At 32.5% G+C, this 16,045-nt stretch overlaps 1 protein-coding gene across 1 annotated transcript in view; it reads right to left on the reverse strand.

Moving 5' to 3' along the window:
- The window catches only part of LOC120353920 (uncharacterized serine-rich protein C215.13-like), a 31,364-nt gene extending 20,901 nt beyond the window's left edge, over nucleotides 1–10,463 (reverse strand). Inside the window, 9 exon segments of the mRNA XM_039439454.1 lie at nucleotides 924–950; nucleotides 1,712–1,735; nucleotides 2,356–2,448; nucleotides 2,895–3,028; nucleotides 4,295–4,568; nucleotides 6,076–6,291; nucleotides 7,355–7,408; nucleotides 8,700–8,807; nucleotides 10,352–10,463. Coding sequence (XP_039295388.1) covers nucleotides 924–950; nucleotides 1,712–1,735; nucleotides 2,356–2,448; nucleotides 2,895–3,028; nucleotides 4,295–4,568; nucleotides 6,076–6,291; nucleotides 7,355–7,408; nucleotides 8,700–8,807; nucleotides 10,352–10,396 — 975 coding nt within the window. The 5' untranslated portion in view covers nucleotides 10,397–10,463.
- Between the last annotated feature and the right edge of the window lie 5,582 nt (nucleotides 10,464–16,045).

Raw genomic sequence — 16,045 nt, forward strand, 5'->3', positions numbered from 1 at the left:
TAAAGTGAAACAATAAAAATATTTTATAAAACCAAAAACACCTTTTTAATGTTTTTAAAGTATCGTTTTCCAATATGCAGCCATTTTGTTTATAAGGTTAGGGATTTGAAATTTTCCCAGAATATTTTTAGAACCTACTTTGTAAACTGTGTAAAATTTGAAAAAGTTCTGTGCATGAATGGGCACGTAATATAAAATCAAACGTGTAAACCTCTCCGTGGGACACCTGGTATCTATATAAGTAATATTTCGAAATTCATTATAGTTATCGTTCAATCAGGTTAAAACTATTATTTAGCTATTTGTGGTTTCAATGCTCAAAGCAAAAGTACAAGTAAAATATTACTTAGATTACAATCACTAAAAAATCCTTTGTGCAAGGATTGAGGTTAATCAGTTCAAATGAATTTCTTCGTTTCTGGGATATAATGTCTGTGATAGGTAGATGGATACATGATATATTATCCATATAATATATTATAGAATAATTCAATATAATTATTATATTATAGCTAAATTATTTACTCTATTCATTTATACATTGATAGATGCAATATCATTCTCAACGATGAATGATTGGGAAATGAATAAAGCCCAAAACTGAATAGAATACAGTCTATTTCCCACTTTGTCTCTCATAATATCCGGATAATATCTCAACATTTAGAAACGTTGGCTTTTAAAATTGAATAAAAAATTGGTATATGTACTGCAGTACCTATAAAATTATGAGAAATTGATGTTATCAGAGATATATTGTGATGAATACAAAAAATTTAATACTTGAGTATAGAAAAATGAATAAAGGAATTAAAAAGAAACAGCAGTACAAAAATGATATATATTTTGGTAAATGAGTTAATAGGATGTAGGAAGTGGACATTTTTACAATAAATAAACTTGAAAAATATAGTAATACTTACAGCGAAGCTGGATTTGTAGATGTAACCCTGTGTGAGGCAAAGAAAAAACACATAAAAAATTAGATAACTGGCATTTGTAAAGTGAAACAACAATAATCAATTTTAAAACTTCATTACTGTATTTGTAAATGTTAGTATACTCGTGTAAGAGTAACATAATAATATAAGAGTCACTAAAATATAACTTATTCAAATAATGAATAATTCTTGTAGAAATTTTAGGAAGTCATACAATAAGTGTTTTGAGTTTGTACTATAATAATTCATGATTAAAATAATGTGATAGTAGGCTTCCTATAGTTTCATACTATAGATTTACGAAGTGGCAACTTTAAAACAGCCATCTTTGAAGAAATAATTCAAATCTCATGACAGGTTTTATACTTTCTTCGGTGAGAATTGTCTGAGAATATTCTTGCTGGTCATGATTTAATTATCAACTATTATTATTAAAAGTTTTCCCGATTCTCTGTAACATTGTCAAGGCGATTTTTGATGATATTATAATGTTAAATAATATCATGGAATATTATGAAATAATATTATCATATCATGAAATAATATTATGATAAATGATATCATAATTATTGGATAATTTTACACGGTTAAATGCATATTTTTCAACATTTGAAGACTCATTGATGTAAAATTGGAGTCGATCATTGTACAAAATACATGACAATGTTTGGACGAATTGATGCAAGATTAAAGACAAGATTCAGGAGAAACTATTGAAAGAATGGATGTGAATTTATTAAGAAACACGTTGAAAAAGTTGTAAAACTTACGCGTCTGGCAAAGTTCCTGACGAGCTGTAATGAAAAAAAAATTGAAATTGAAGATATAGTGAAACAAGAAAAGTTCACAAGTTCAAACAAAAACTGTATAAAGATTAATAACACAAAAAATGAAAGTCAAATATCAAACATCTTTCCTAAATAGTAATGGCAAATTGAATTAAGAAATATACATATTTATATAATTACGTATTGTAGTAATATTCATTCCTGAAACTAATCGAAACTATTTATTCTTATGAAGTGCACTTTAAGTTTTGTTTGAATCTCATTTTTACTCTGTAACATTGTCAACTCTAATGGCAATGAATTTATAAAAGAAATGGGATTCTGGAGCTCTTTCACCATAGGCATCTATATCTCTGGGTTCTATAATCTCTATGTCACAATGTGTATTCCTTAACCTTGACGTTGACATTGAGATGAAAAATTGAGAAAAAATTTGAAAATATTGGTGTATTTCTGATAGAAAAACAATGTGTATTCTATTTCGTTCATTTCTCTATACCGTTATTCGTTCTAAAAGTAGTTTCAAAACTGAGCCTTGACGTTGACATTGAGATAAAAAATTGAGAAGAATTTTGAAAATATTGTTGTATTTTTGGTAGAAAAAGTTTGAATTTCTTGATACTCACTCCGACAAAAGCACCCTTGTTCGATGAGAAGGCAGAGCAAACTCTAGAGAATTCGGCACCTTGGAAGCTTGAGAAGCTCATACCGGTGGCACACTGAAAAACGAAAAATAATTATAAAAATGGTATCTATTATATTTAAAATATTGAAAATATATCCATTCATAACACAACTCTGAAGCTGGATTTAGACCAAAGTTATTAATTAACAAAATGTTAATAACTTAATCCTTATAAATTCTATTAGATTGAACATAACTTCAAGTTTCGTTCAATCAAATAGAATCTATAAGGATTAAGTAATTAACATTTTGTTAATAACTTTGGTGTAGACGCAGCTTAAGGTACGAAAATTAAAAATGGAGTTCACCAGAAAGATTGAAACATAGCTACAATTCACAGTTGAGGAATTTATTTAATATTTTCTTCTGTAGGCTATTTGATTGATTGATATAACAGGTTAAATGATTAATATAATATAATGGGTGATCAATATTGTTCGAATGAATGATGAATTTTGATTGAAATGAATGAATACTTACACTCAAGTAGCTCTTAAACAGGGAGTTGCTTTGGAACATGCTGGTCTGGAAAATGAAAAGATAAATATAAGGAATGGATGAAGGAATCATTATAATAAGTAAATAATTACATCTCTTAACAGATCTGTTAGATATATTGTAATTTTACGTTCGAGTAAAGCAATTGAAAAAAAAATTGTCAATATCAAAGCTTTCTATCTAAGAACTCATGCAAATTATTTAGAAGCTAGTATGAATAGTCACATAAGAACTCATGTGAATTATATTTAGAAGCTAGTATGAATAGTCACATAAGAACTCATGCAAATTATATTTTTACTGTAGCAGATATGTTCACTGATACTAATGTGGGAAATTCAGCTTGATTTGTGAAAAAGCAATGTTTTTTAACCACTTGATAATTCTTAGTAAAACAAAAACACTTTGTGATTATTATTGTTATATTCTTATATAACTTTAAAGTGAAAAAACACTCACATTCATTGGTGTGGCGACGCGTTTCGTGCTGGTGTTTCACCAGCCAAACAGAGACTAAGCCAAACAGAGACTAAAGTATTCAAGTACTTCGAGTATTTAGAACTTTGTGATTCATATTTGTGGAATTTTTTATTTAGGTGGGTTATTTTGTTACTCATGCCAGGTTTGAGTCTGCTAACTCTAGCTAACTCTGTTAAAACGGCGGCCATATTTGTTTATAACCCTAATTTTTCAAACTAACCTCTTCTCCTCACTCAAATTTTTTGTTGTTGAGTAAATTATCCGCTTGGAGCACTATTGCAGTTAGCTTATAGCAAGGTCTATAAATACAGGTCATGACACAATCCCGTGATGCATTGAAAAATCGCCATTTTATGGAGTTCTAGTTCGCAACTTTCAAATTTATCAGCTGTTGTCATTATAGATTGAGCAACATGATGTGTTATTTTGTTATATTTTCAAGGGATATTGCTTGGCTTTGAATTGTAAAATAAATTCTTCCGACAGAATAAACAAATTTAGATTCCAACTAGGAACTGAATTGTTGATTTTTAGATTTACTGTAATTGATTGGGAGGTTTAACTGTTTTTGAGGTTAGCCTTCTGTCCCAATGCCTTATGAATCATAACAAGTTACAAGAATAATAACAATATTTTTAATAATAAAAAAATGAATTATTGAACCATTTATTATTGAAATTTCATTACAGTATTAAAAATCGAAAACCTGAATTCACATATTATCTGAACCAGAATATTGTTTTTAAAAAGCATAATGCATGATTTTGTTAAGAGCAGATTGGAATTTCAAATGTACTGCTATAAAGACCCCACATAATGGCCGCTCCATAAGGAGCATGAGTGCCATGACCTGTATTTATAGACCTTGGCTTATAGCAGTTGATTTTAGATGGGGCGTTCACAAACCAGAGTTAGCAAAAAGCACTTTAGCTGGCTGGAACAACATTGTGAATGGTTATTTGTATTTGTTGATTTGTTATTGTTAGGTTGGGTTATGTTACTTACGCTGCTGTAAGATGAGATGTCATCACAAGACATGGCCTGGAAGACGTTGTTGAAGAAAGGAATAGTTCTGAGTTTTGGGTAGTAGTCGAGGCTGGCCTGATAGGAAGAGGCAGAGGCTGACATGGCGGCGCTAGATGAAGCTGAAGAGGCAGCCATTGACGAAGCGGAGCTCTTTGACAAAACACAAAATGTAAAAAACAGTGAGCAAAGTAGGCTGGAAATCAGATTAAATCGCATCAAATGAACAAAATTGGATAGAGTTTTTTGTCGCATTCGCACTATTGTTCAATGCAGCAATATATTTAACTCAAAACATACATCAAAATGTACATGTATGCGTCTTTCATTATTTATTATTTTTAACAAAACAATAAAATAAATACAAATTCTGAAAAGATGAAAAGTGCCAGAGTGGGGATAGCTGCTTTGCCATCGCTCACCTTCATTTGCCTTTGCTCCAATTTTTGTCAAGCAAAGGCGAGTGACCAGCCGAGCATCCACAAATGACCACATTGCAGTGTGGATGACAAGACCAACATGGCCAAGCTTACCAGCTTGGCGTAAGCTTGACCAGCGACTTGGCAAGCCACTGGGCGGAAGTGAGGGAGGACTAGGCATAAGAAAGCTTAAAGAAAATATGCCAAAGATTGGATAATAGAATGTGTGCAAACTTTGAAGTAAATTCAACAAATGTTGAAAAACCTTTTCAGAATTGATTAAATATACAAACATTCAAGATAATTTCACAAATTGTAATTGAACTTAACAGGGGATTGAAGAAAATCAAATGAAATATACAACACTGTAGAGAGTTTAGTAAATATTAAATAAACTAGACAGGAAATCAAAGAAACCACATAAAAATTGAAAAACGAAAAAGAAGATGAATAAAGACCAAAAATCAATGGGTATATTCAGAAGGATCTGGATATTCTGTCGCCTTCAAGATAATCCTCAAAAATAATCCCCAGAAGGATCTGAATATTCTGTCTCCTTCAAGATAATCCTCAAAAATAATCCCCAGAAGGATCTGAATATTCTGACCCATGTGTGGTAGTCGCGTGGGATGTTCAAAACACCCCAGTGTTGTAAATTTCATTCATTTTCGATGTGGTGGTTAGCTAGCTAGCTCTTTGTGCCAGTACCTTCAAACTAGATATTGCTTAGTAGGACTAACCAACTTTTATAATATTTTGTTGATTTGTTTGATTATACAGCTATGTCGAACTCAACAGGGATGTCCACAACACCCCAGGCAAGTACTTACGTATGTCAAAGTAGCATACTAAAAAATCAGCTGTCAGGTGGACTTTCATAACTGAAAGTAACAAAGTATTTTCCCCGACCTTTCTCTGATTTTAACTCGGGCTGACCTGTTGCCTGTATGTCTTGAAGGAGGTTAGCTTTTGATGTTAGCATTTTTGATACACCATCCCCAACAGCCATATTAGCCGTTTTCACACTGATATCTCGCCAACACGACATACAGACAGAATTTACTCTGATGGACAGTATAAGAGGAGGCTGTGGTTTATAACTACGCGGGGTCTACTGCTCACACAACTACTATATAGTACTAGTTCAGTTTAGATTAGCAATGTCTATCAGTTTAAAATTAATTTAGTTTGTGTCCAACTGGTTCTTATATTTGTTCGATTGTTTGAGTGAAACTACTCACGAATTTGGAGGAGGATGCGGCAGCGTAGTTTGAGGCTCCACTGGCCATACTAGCTCCATAAGCCGAACTGCCATAAGCGGCACCATAAGCAGCTTCAGCAGCACCATAACCAGCGCCAGCGACACCATAACCAGCGCCAGTGGCAGCACCATAAGCAGCTCCTGCAGCTTGAGCAGATTGACCAACATAACCACTGGTGGCACCTGCAGCATAATCCTGTTGATGCAAATTCAGAAAAATAAATTTAAAATTTGAATTGATTAAATTATCCGCAATGGTATCTTACGTCACATGGACGGGAAGGGGCCTTTTGCAGGCGAGAATGATGTTTCTAGTCGAGGCGTTAGCCGAGACTAGAATTCCATTCGAGCACTGCAAAAGCCATCCACGTCCAAGTAGCGTACACTATTTTTTGTACTGATAATCTGAAGAAGAATAATTGAGAAATAGAAAACATTACCAGCTTGTGCTGAAGTTACTACACACATTCTATAAACATAACCTAGTTTACAAATTCAGAATCAGGAATTTTGTGGAAGTTGACAAAACTTCCACCTGGAGCGCTGAAGGTTGTTTTTTGTAGCAGTTTTGCTGTTCCTATTTCGGAACTAGGAAACATACTCGACTGTAAAGAAAACATATGGTTTCATTACAGTAGAATATGCTGTAACGGCTAGAAAATTGAAATTTCAGTTTAAAAATATAATCTATTTCTAAAATCCACATGTTTAATTTAATACTTTGGTTGATTTTTTACTCTTAGAGGAAACTGATACTGTGCAAACGGAATTTTAGGTTAAACCAAAAAAAAATCCAGATTTGGTTTAAGCTTCAGCTTGAACTTACACTGTGCAAACGGCCCTTAGAGAACAACATAATATCCAAATATTTCAAAGTTATACAGAACTCTTTTAAAATACCAGCATAGCCCACGAAATTCTTATAGATTTTTTCTAGTCTGTAAGAATCTCGTAGGCTTCAATAAAGAACTTTTTTTATTTCAATAAAATTGTTGTAGCTCTATATATGAAGAAGTGAATATATTATAAGAAGTATAATAGTGTATAGAGCGAGAGTGACAACGAAATGCGTAATTGCGATATAATGACTGAATGCAGAACTTTGGCTAAACACCGAGTTTGGCTTGGACATCTTGGACAACATTCGGGAGCGGGAGACACTAGGCAACATTATTTTTCATCTCTGGATCATTCTGATGGTGTGTGATTTATGTCAAAATGAAAATGGACAAAGTATATTATAGTTCAAAGTTACTTACGTATTCTGTAGATTCATAGCTGGATGATGATGATGATTCCTGCTGACTTGCGCTCTGAGAAAACAAAACAATAATAAATTATGAAAAAAATGAAATTTCAATTCGTTGATCAAATAATAGTAGTACTACATTTTCATGGTGGATATTGTAGTCACACTCACTTTCAACTGTCAGTAAAAAACATTAGTAACATCAATGTTTCCCATCAAACATATTCTGAAAGTTTGAAGTGGATTTCAATATATCTACTTCCTAGAAATACAGTAGTACGGTATATTTACTAAAGGCCTACGGTATGATATAGTAGAATGGTAGGGTATGCTAACTGGCTAAAAACAGACTCAAGCTGCGTTTACACCAAAGTTATAAACAAAATGTTAATATTAACCTTACAGTTGTGTTGTGAGTGATGTTGTGGTACTTTTCCATAATGAAAACACACATTGAAATTGTCAACCACTTTTTTGTGTTTTCAAAATGTTAATAGCTTATAGATTCTATTAGATTAAACATAGCTTATCATAGATATGATGAACATATGTGTTTGTCAAGTTCCGTTCAATCTAATAGAATCTATGAGGATTAAGTTATTAACATTTTGTTAATAGCTTTGATGTAAACACAGCTTTATAATTCTAAAAATGTCCCTTCTCAAATTTATACTACAGTCTAAATCAAAATCTACGTCCATATATCATCAAGGCTATTACAGGCTTTTCCAGGTACTAGATTTTGTAATAATTTGTACACTTATATTCGGTTAAAACCTATAAATGTTTTGATAAAGTATTTTGAAAGGGCTACTTGAATTGTCAATTAATAGAGATATACAATATACATGGTGCCCTTTTTATCAATACGTTCTTATATAAACACTCATATAAAACACAACACTATACTCTGTTCAGAATTACTTCGCACTTGGAATGGACATGCGCAGCAGAGAAGGCATACAACGGCGGCTATGTTGCCGTTGTGTACCGGCCAGCGTTCTCCAATTTCCAGTGAGTATTCAAGCGCTCATGTTGAACTTAGGAAGTTTCCTCTCTGCAATCACAGACTCGACTGACTATTCGACAAATTGACAACTACGCTTCCACCTATGACTCAATCCAACACTGCAATTGGCTGATCTCCCTCCATTTCTCTGCGCCGCAAATTCCTCCAAGTCTGAAGTAAATTTGCACGGAGTATAGTTTCGGCTTTGAAAACATTTTCATCATTTTATTTTTTCTTACATATTGGGAGAATGTTCAGCATGTCGATGATGGTTCAAGTACTAGATTTTGAGATTATTTTTTGTACAATTTTATTCTGTTAGAACATTTTTAAATGTTTTACTTACGTATTGGGACTGGGACTGTTCCATGCCATACTGCTGGGCAGCTCCAGCTGTAGCTTCATAGGCTGCAGCGGCGCCACCATAACTTCCATAGCTCATGCATGTTGCAGCCTAAATTCAACAACAACAAAACATTTTCAGTGCAGACAAACATGAAAAGCATCCATATCAAATGATAAAATACATATTGGGTATTTACGCCTCTCAATATTTGCAAGTGTAAGTGTATTTCCAAGGGTGTCAAAGTGGTTCTGGGTGCTTCTAAATAATGTTTCAAAGTGTTGAGATTTGAAGGAATGAAGCTGCGTTTACACCAAAGTTATAACCAAAATGTTAATAACTTAATCCTTATAGATTCTATTAGATTTAACATAACTTATCATACACATGATGATCATATGTGTTTGTCAAGTTCCGTTCAAATAGAATCTTTAAGGATTAAGTTAATAACTTGGTGTGAACGCGGCTTAACAGGTATTTTCTTATGATTCAATGTTTTCAATCTGTTTCTGAACTATTAAAACCCCTGTAAAACGTTAGAAAGTAATTCTGAGTAATTCAAAGTATTTGAAACGTTTTTCAAAGTTTTCAATGTTTTTCTGAACAATTAAAAAACTTGAAGCGTTTGTATATGATTTTGAGTGTTTCGAAGCATTTGGAACGTTTTTCAAGGTTTTTATGAACAATTGAAACTCTTTTAAAACGTTTGAATATGATTTTGAGTGTTTCAAAGTATTTGGAACGTTTTTCAAAGTTTTCAATGTTTTTCTGAACAACTAAAAACCTTATAGCCTAAAGCGTTTGAAAATAATTCTGAGTAATTCAAAGTATTTGGAACGTTTTTCAAAGTTTTCAATGTTTTCCTGAACAACTAAAAACCTTGTAGCCTAAAGCGTTTGAAAATAATTCTGAGTAATTCAAAGTATTTGGAAAGTTTTTCAATGTTTTTCTGAACAATTAAAAATCTTTTCAAGCGTTTGAATATAATTCAGAGTGTTTGAAACGTGTTTAGAAGTTTTCAATATGCTTCTGAATAATTTAAAATATTTTAGAGCGTTTGACAAGTTTAAAAATACTCCTGAATGTTTGATTGAAAGTTTTAAACTGTTCGAAAGTGTTGGAAGGTGATAAAATGCACTCCTAAAATTATGTATATGTAATTTTTTACAATAAATAGATTCAATAAAGGATTCTGAATGATAAAAAATATTTCAGAGCGTTTGAAAAATACCAAAGTGCTCTTGAATACTTCATTGAAAATTTTAATCTGTTAGAAAGATCTAAAATGCACTCCTGAAATGATTCTATGTAATCTACTTTCAATAAATAGATCTAATGAATGATTCTTAAAATCTTTTAGGGATTTGGAAAGTTTCAAAGTGTTCTTGAATGTTTCAATGAAAGTTTTAAACTGTTAGTAAGTGCTAGGACGTGATAAAATGCACTGCTGAATTTATGTTACGGTATCTATTTTCAATAAATTTATTCTGAATGATTACAATCTTTAAGAGCGTTCGAAAAAGTTTCAAAGCTCTCCTGAATGTTTATAGTGTTCAATATAGTTTTGAACAGTTTCAAAGCGCTGGGAGATGCTAAAATGCACTCCTAAAATGATTTTAAGTATTTTTTTCTCAATAAAATGAAGGCATACTTACAGAAATGCATGCAGCAAGGAGTGCGATAACTGAGAAACACCTCATCTTGATGCTCTTGCTGTAGTGAATGCACCCCAGAAGATGATTTCTCCATCGCTTGTCACCGCTTATATACTCGAAAAACTCAAAAAATTAGCTCCATAAACCTCCATCCAACCACACGTCACAACTCCAAAGAATAGGGCTCGGTAATCGAGTATCATTTCAAATTTATTGTTGTCATTATTGACAGAATGAGAAGCATTAATGTAATCTACAAGAAATTCTGACAGTTTTGAGTGAATCGCACATTGGGGAAAGATTATCAATCACTTCAAATTGTCATCATTGATTGTAAGGGAGGCATTGATGTAGACTGTAGGGAAAACTGACAGTTTAATGTGCATCCCACTTCAGAGATTGATTGTAATTAGTATAATAAAAAGTTGAACACATTGCGGAATGATTAAAAGGTGACAAACAAGTTAGTAGTATAGACAAATTTAAGATTCAAAATCAGTGTATTAAGAAGTAGAGATCACCTAAGGATTGATTGCAAATTAGTATAATAATGTTAAACACATTGCGGGATGATTAAAACTAAAGGTAACAAACAAATAGTGTAGACAAATTTAAGATTCAAAACCAGTGTATTAAGAAGTAGAGTTTCACCTAGGAATTGATTGCAAATTAGTATAATAACAACGTTGAATACAGTGTTGGATGATTAAAAGATGATAATAACAAGTTGTATAGACCAATGTAAGATTCAAACTCAGTGTATTAAGAAGTAGAGTTTTACTCAGGGATTAATTGCAAATTAACATAATAAAACCGACTGGATGATCAAAGCTTGAAGTAGGCCTGCCTAACAAGACAGTAGTTCAAGAAATCTAAAATCAGTGAATTGATGAGAAGAGACTGTTCTTGAATTGAAAAAGATTGAAAATTAGCGTTGTAACCAGTGAAAATCATTGTTAAATCCATCCAAGATTTAAAACTCGTATATTAACATTATTGAAGAGATGATTTTTGAATGGAAGATGATTGGAAATTAGCGTTATAACCAGTGAAAATTATTGTCAGATCAATTCACGATTCAAAACTGATTTTTAATGAGTCACTTTTGAATTGATGTACGATTTAAAATTAGGTTAATAACATATGAAAACCATATTGTTGAATGATATAAATTAGCGTAATAACGGGTGAAGATCATTGTTGAATTGATATAAGATTGTAAATCAGTGTGGTAATAGGTGGAGATCATATTGTTGAATTGATGAGAGATTACAAATTAGGGAAGTAAGAAGGTGCAGAACGTTTCAGGTTTGTTTAATTTGAATAGTTTAGAAACGGATGAATAGTTTCAAGATGAGAAATGAGGTTTATAAAGAGTGTAATAGTAGAATATTTGGAAGAGAGAGACAGACAGAGAGAGATTGGAGGAGGGAGATTATATTGCAGCTAATTTATGGTTGACGTTCAATACTCTTGTATTGTTTTTGTTGGTTGAGCGTTTGTATGATGTGATGATGGGTATGATTTCAGATTTAATTTGACTGACTCCTGCTATTAAGATAGTCAGATATTAATTTTAGAAGAAATTATCCGGTTTGGAATTTGACATGGCTTCGAAGGTATGGTATGACAGTAAAAAGTAAATTCGTATGGTTTTTATTGGTGGGGAGTCCTTTGCGGGAAGGTCCCACCGCCTGAATATATCATTTAAGCCGTCAATAGGCCTTACGACTGTCATACTTCAGCCGGAACAGTTTAACGTGCCCATCCAATAACACAAGGTATGACAGTAATAACTGTCCAGTAATGTGAGAGCGATAACAGAAAATCTATACTTTAATGAAGGAAAAAACTGGCTTAAATAGGAAAATCATGTTTGACGCATCATCAGGTCTGAACTACTGGACTTATTAACTTGAAATTTTGCATATAGATTTTCAATTTACAGAGGATGGTTATAGGCCTATTTCAAACTCTTCAAGATTCCACTCGGTCAAGTTTTCAGTTTGTCAAGTTTAAAAATAGACACTTGCGGAGCACGGGTTACCTGCTGGTATACTTCAAGTATAATTATGGATCGCAAGGTGAATAACATAGACAAATATTGTCTGTTCCACAAATTATTTTTTTTAAATCAAACTAAATTTTCGATTTTCATGTCTAAATTTAATCTCCTTGACTTCTAATCTACTTGAACTCAGCCATAACGGAATATTACCAGAGACAAGAAATATAGCTTATGCTTATCCTTTATCTATGATATTACCATGAGATCATAGAAATTAATTTGGCTTTCTAGAAATCATCCTTAGAATAGACAAAAATATGATAGAATTGGGTCGATTGTATAGAAGCTATTTTTTGTTCTTATAGTATTAATTAACCTTAGTATGGAAAGTTTTGAAATCGCAAGGTTTTAAATTCCTAAGAAAAGTGTGGATTTATATCCTAAATTCTTTAAAAAGTATTACTGTTACTCAATTATTTTGTACTAAATGATTGTTGACTTGCTTTTTTGAATAAAATGGAGAATAAGCTGGTATAAATAATAAATATCAATACAGAGTATGGTTTTAAGGTGCGTACAGATACACGCGCCGCAAACATGAGCAATTCACTTTTAATCAGCTGACTATATCTGTATTTTTACAGAAACGGTAAGATACAGATATAAAAAGCTTGGCATCAGCTGATTAAAAGTGAATTGCTCATGTTCGCGGCGCGTATATCTGTACGCACCTTTAGACTTCAGAAAAATTATGTAGTCGAACAACACTCTATTATGGTCTCGGACATGAGAAAAAGAAGACTCAAGTTTTTTGGCCATATTAAAAGACTTCCCGTGAGCAGAATAACACGAAGAATAGTCGAATATGTCTGCTCCCTTATAAATTCAGGAGATTGGATAAAAAAATAATGTTAAAAATAATCTCAACCTAGCCAGAATTCTTAGAGTAAGTATAACTGACAGCGGAAAATATAGGACATTCTTTGAAAATTGGGAGGTGAGGCCAGTGGAAGCTTGTAGAAGGAGCAGGACTAGATGGACTGAAGTTAGAAAGAAGGCATTCTCAGAGAGAGAAGGAGAAGGAATACTGGGAGGACAAAAAACGGAGAGTACCCAGAAATGTATTGGTAGACGTCCTTAGCGACTTCTACTATGAGAGCTAGACGCAAATAATAATAAATATCAATTTCATAATAGATGAAAGTATGTTACAGACATTTTGGACCGAAAGGTTGGAGTGGAAACCTAAAAGACAAGTCCTATTCCGGACTTTGTTATCTAATCTAAATTCGGGAGAGGAATAGCTCAAAGTAAACTCGTTTATCTCTACCGATCACTTTAATAATGTTCTTTCTGTAAAAATAGCCCAGTCAATGAAGGTCCAAAAAAGCAATTTCGATCCGAAAATTAAATAAAAGCTGAATTTCTCACCATCGATAGAACCCTCCCAGAGGGTCATTCTACCAAAAGTCCCAAGAAATCCCCCTGGAGCTTTCACCCCCAGCCCCCTAAAACATGAAAAATGCAGATAATCACGGAAAATCAAATATCTCTGTAACCATTGATCGGGAAGAGTTCTATTATATGTCATTCGATTTGTTAAATGATGGACTACAATATCAGTTACATTCATTTTCCCAATAAAACTAACAGTTTTCTTGATAAACTGATATATATGTAAAAATTTAGGGGGGTTGCGATTTGATTTTTTTGTTTTCTCCGATTAACTTCGAAGCAAGTGATTTAAAAGAAAAATGAGCCAAATAATTAATGTAGTCACTTCCATTGCAAATCCATTGATGTATATTGTTACGTATTTGCGATTTGATTTGACGCCGTGGAAGGGGAAACAGCCGACGCGGTACAACGCGGCTGACTCTCTTCGCCATAGTAAACAGTAAACAGGAAATCAATTATCTCTGTAACCATTAATCGGGAAAAAAATCTATCATATGTCATTCAATTCGTTATATTATTGACTACAATATTAGTTGTATTCATTTTCTCAATAAAACAAACAGTTTCCTTGATAAAATAATATATATGAAAAAATTTAGGGGTTTTTCGAATTGATTTTTTTGTTTTCTCCGATTAACTTTGAAGCAGATGATTTAAACGAAAAACGAGAAAAATAATTAATGTCGGTAATTTCATTGCAATCCATTGATGTGTATTGCTGTGTATTTGCGATTAGATTTGACGCTGTGGAAGGGGAAACAGCCGACGCGGTAAGGCACGGCTTACTCTCTTCACCATAGTAAACAGTAATATCTACCTCTAGTACTGCTTTCTGAGTTGCATCTTACACTATCGCGCTCGAAACAATCAATTTCGTCCATTGTTTTGACATGTTCTGAATCTAGATTTTCACTTTTCAATACTCTACAGATTATTTAGACATGCGCTGAAACTAAATTTCCACCTTTTAATTCTCTAAATTCTAAATATTATAATTTTCGAGATTCAACCAAGTTGATTACAGCAATACAGCTTTCATTGCTGGTTCTGGAGATCAATATTTTCTACGTGTATTAATTATTATAATGCCTTTATTACAATACATTCATCATTATTGATGTCTATGTTTCGATTTAAATGTGATAATTAACTCATCATTTCGTTGTTATATTTATGTGCTTCTAATTATGCATTCTATGACAGACAAAGATATTGTTTGCAACCGATAAGATATTCATACTATTACATAATATGATAAATATTCATGTATACGATCATAAATCTATGTTACAATCCATCATAAGTTATGAATGTCAAAAACAGAGATAAATCATAGATTACAATATTGTTAACAGTGGCAAGTTCCTGAAAAATCATATTGCGTGCAGTGTTTGCTGTTTTCCACAGTTAATATTCTCCAAGCCAAGTTGATAATATACCTACAGTTGAGCCAAAATATATATGACGGCTGAGGCATGAAAATTATATATTGCGCTTGTTGAGTTGAAACTTTCTATGATTCTCTCTGTAAAAGTAGCTTATCTTCCGTTCTTACTAGTTGAATCTACATATCTAAACAGTCCAGTATGAAAATTCAGTAGATTCTAAAGATGAAAGCCATGCAAAAATACAAATTAAGGAAGAGTAAGCATTTATAAGAAGTAGGAAAATCATGAAAGTGTTTTACATTCTACCCTCTTAATCACAAGTTGAACAAGTAGGATAGAAGGTTGAATATTCAATTTATTGAAAACTAGATGTACAGTCGATTGGAGATGGAAAATTCGTAAAGAATCATGAACCAAGTAAAAAGTAGCCTACCGTATTAGATGAATTGAAAGATGATTCATCATATTCTATTATTTGTTAACACATCAATGCTCCAACTCCACTCATCTTGTCATTCATTACACAAGGGCCTCAATGAGAACTTCATAAATGGAAGTAAAGCATGAGCAGAATCATACTGGAATTAGAAGGTTGGTAGAAGCTATTCTTGATGTCGATTAATGTTGATTTATATTGGTTTTGCTTCGGGCACCAAAAGAATAGACCAATTTTTATTTATATGCTGAAGCATTAAAATTAATTCTATTAAACATGATTTCTTATGACTTGGCATTCACAAATTTAGTTGGGTGAAGATATTTGAAAAATGTACGGTATCTGATTATCAATATTATAGTTTTCATAGCATTCTAGTTGATTGTGATCGTTGAAGGGTTGAA

The sequence above is a fragment of the Nilaparvata lugens genome, chromosome 12 (assembly GCF_014356525.2).
Source record: "Nilaparvata lugens isolate BPH chromosome 12, ASM1435652v1, whole genome shotgun sequence".
Taxonomy (NCBI): domain Eukaryota; kingdom Metazoa; phylum Arthropoda; class Insecta; order Hemiptera; family Delphacidae; genus Nilaparvata; species Nilaparvata lugens.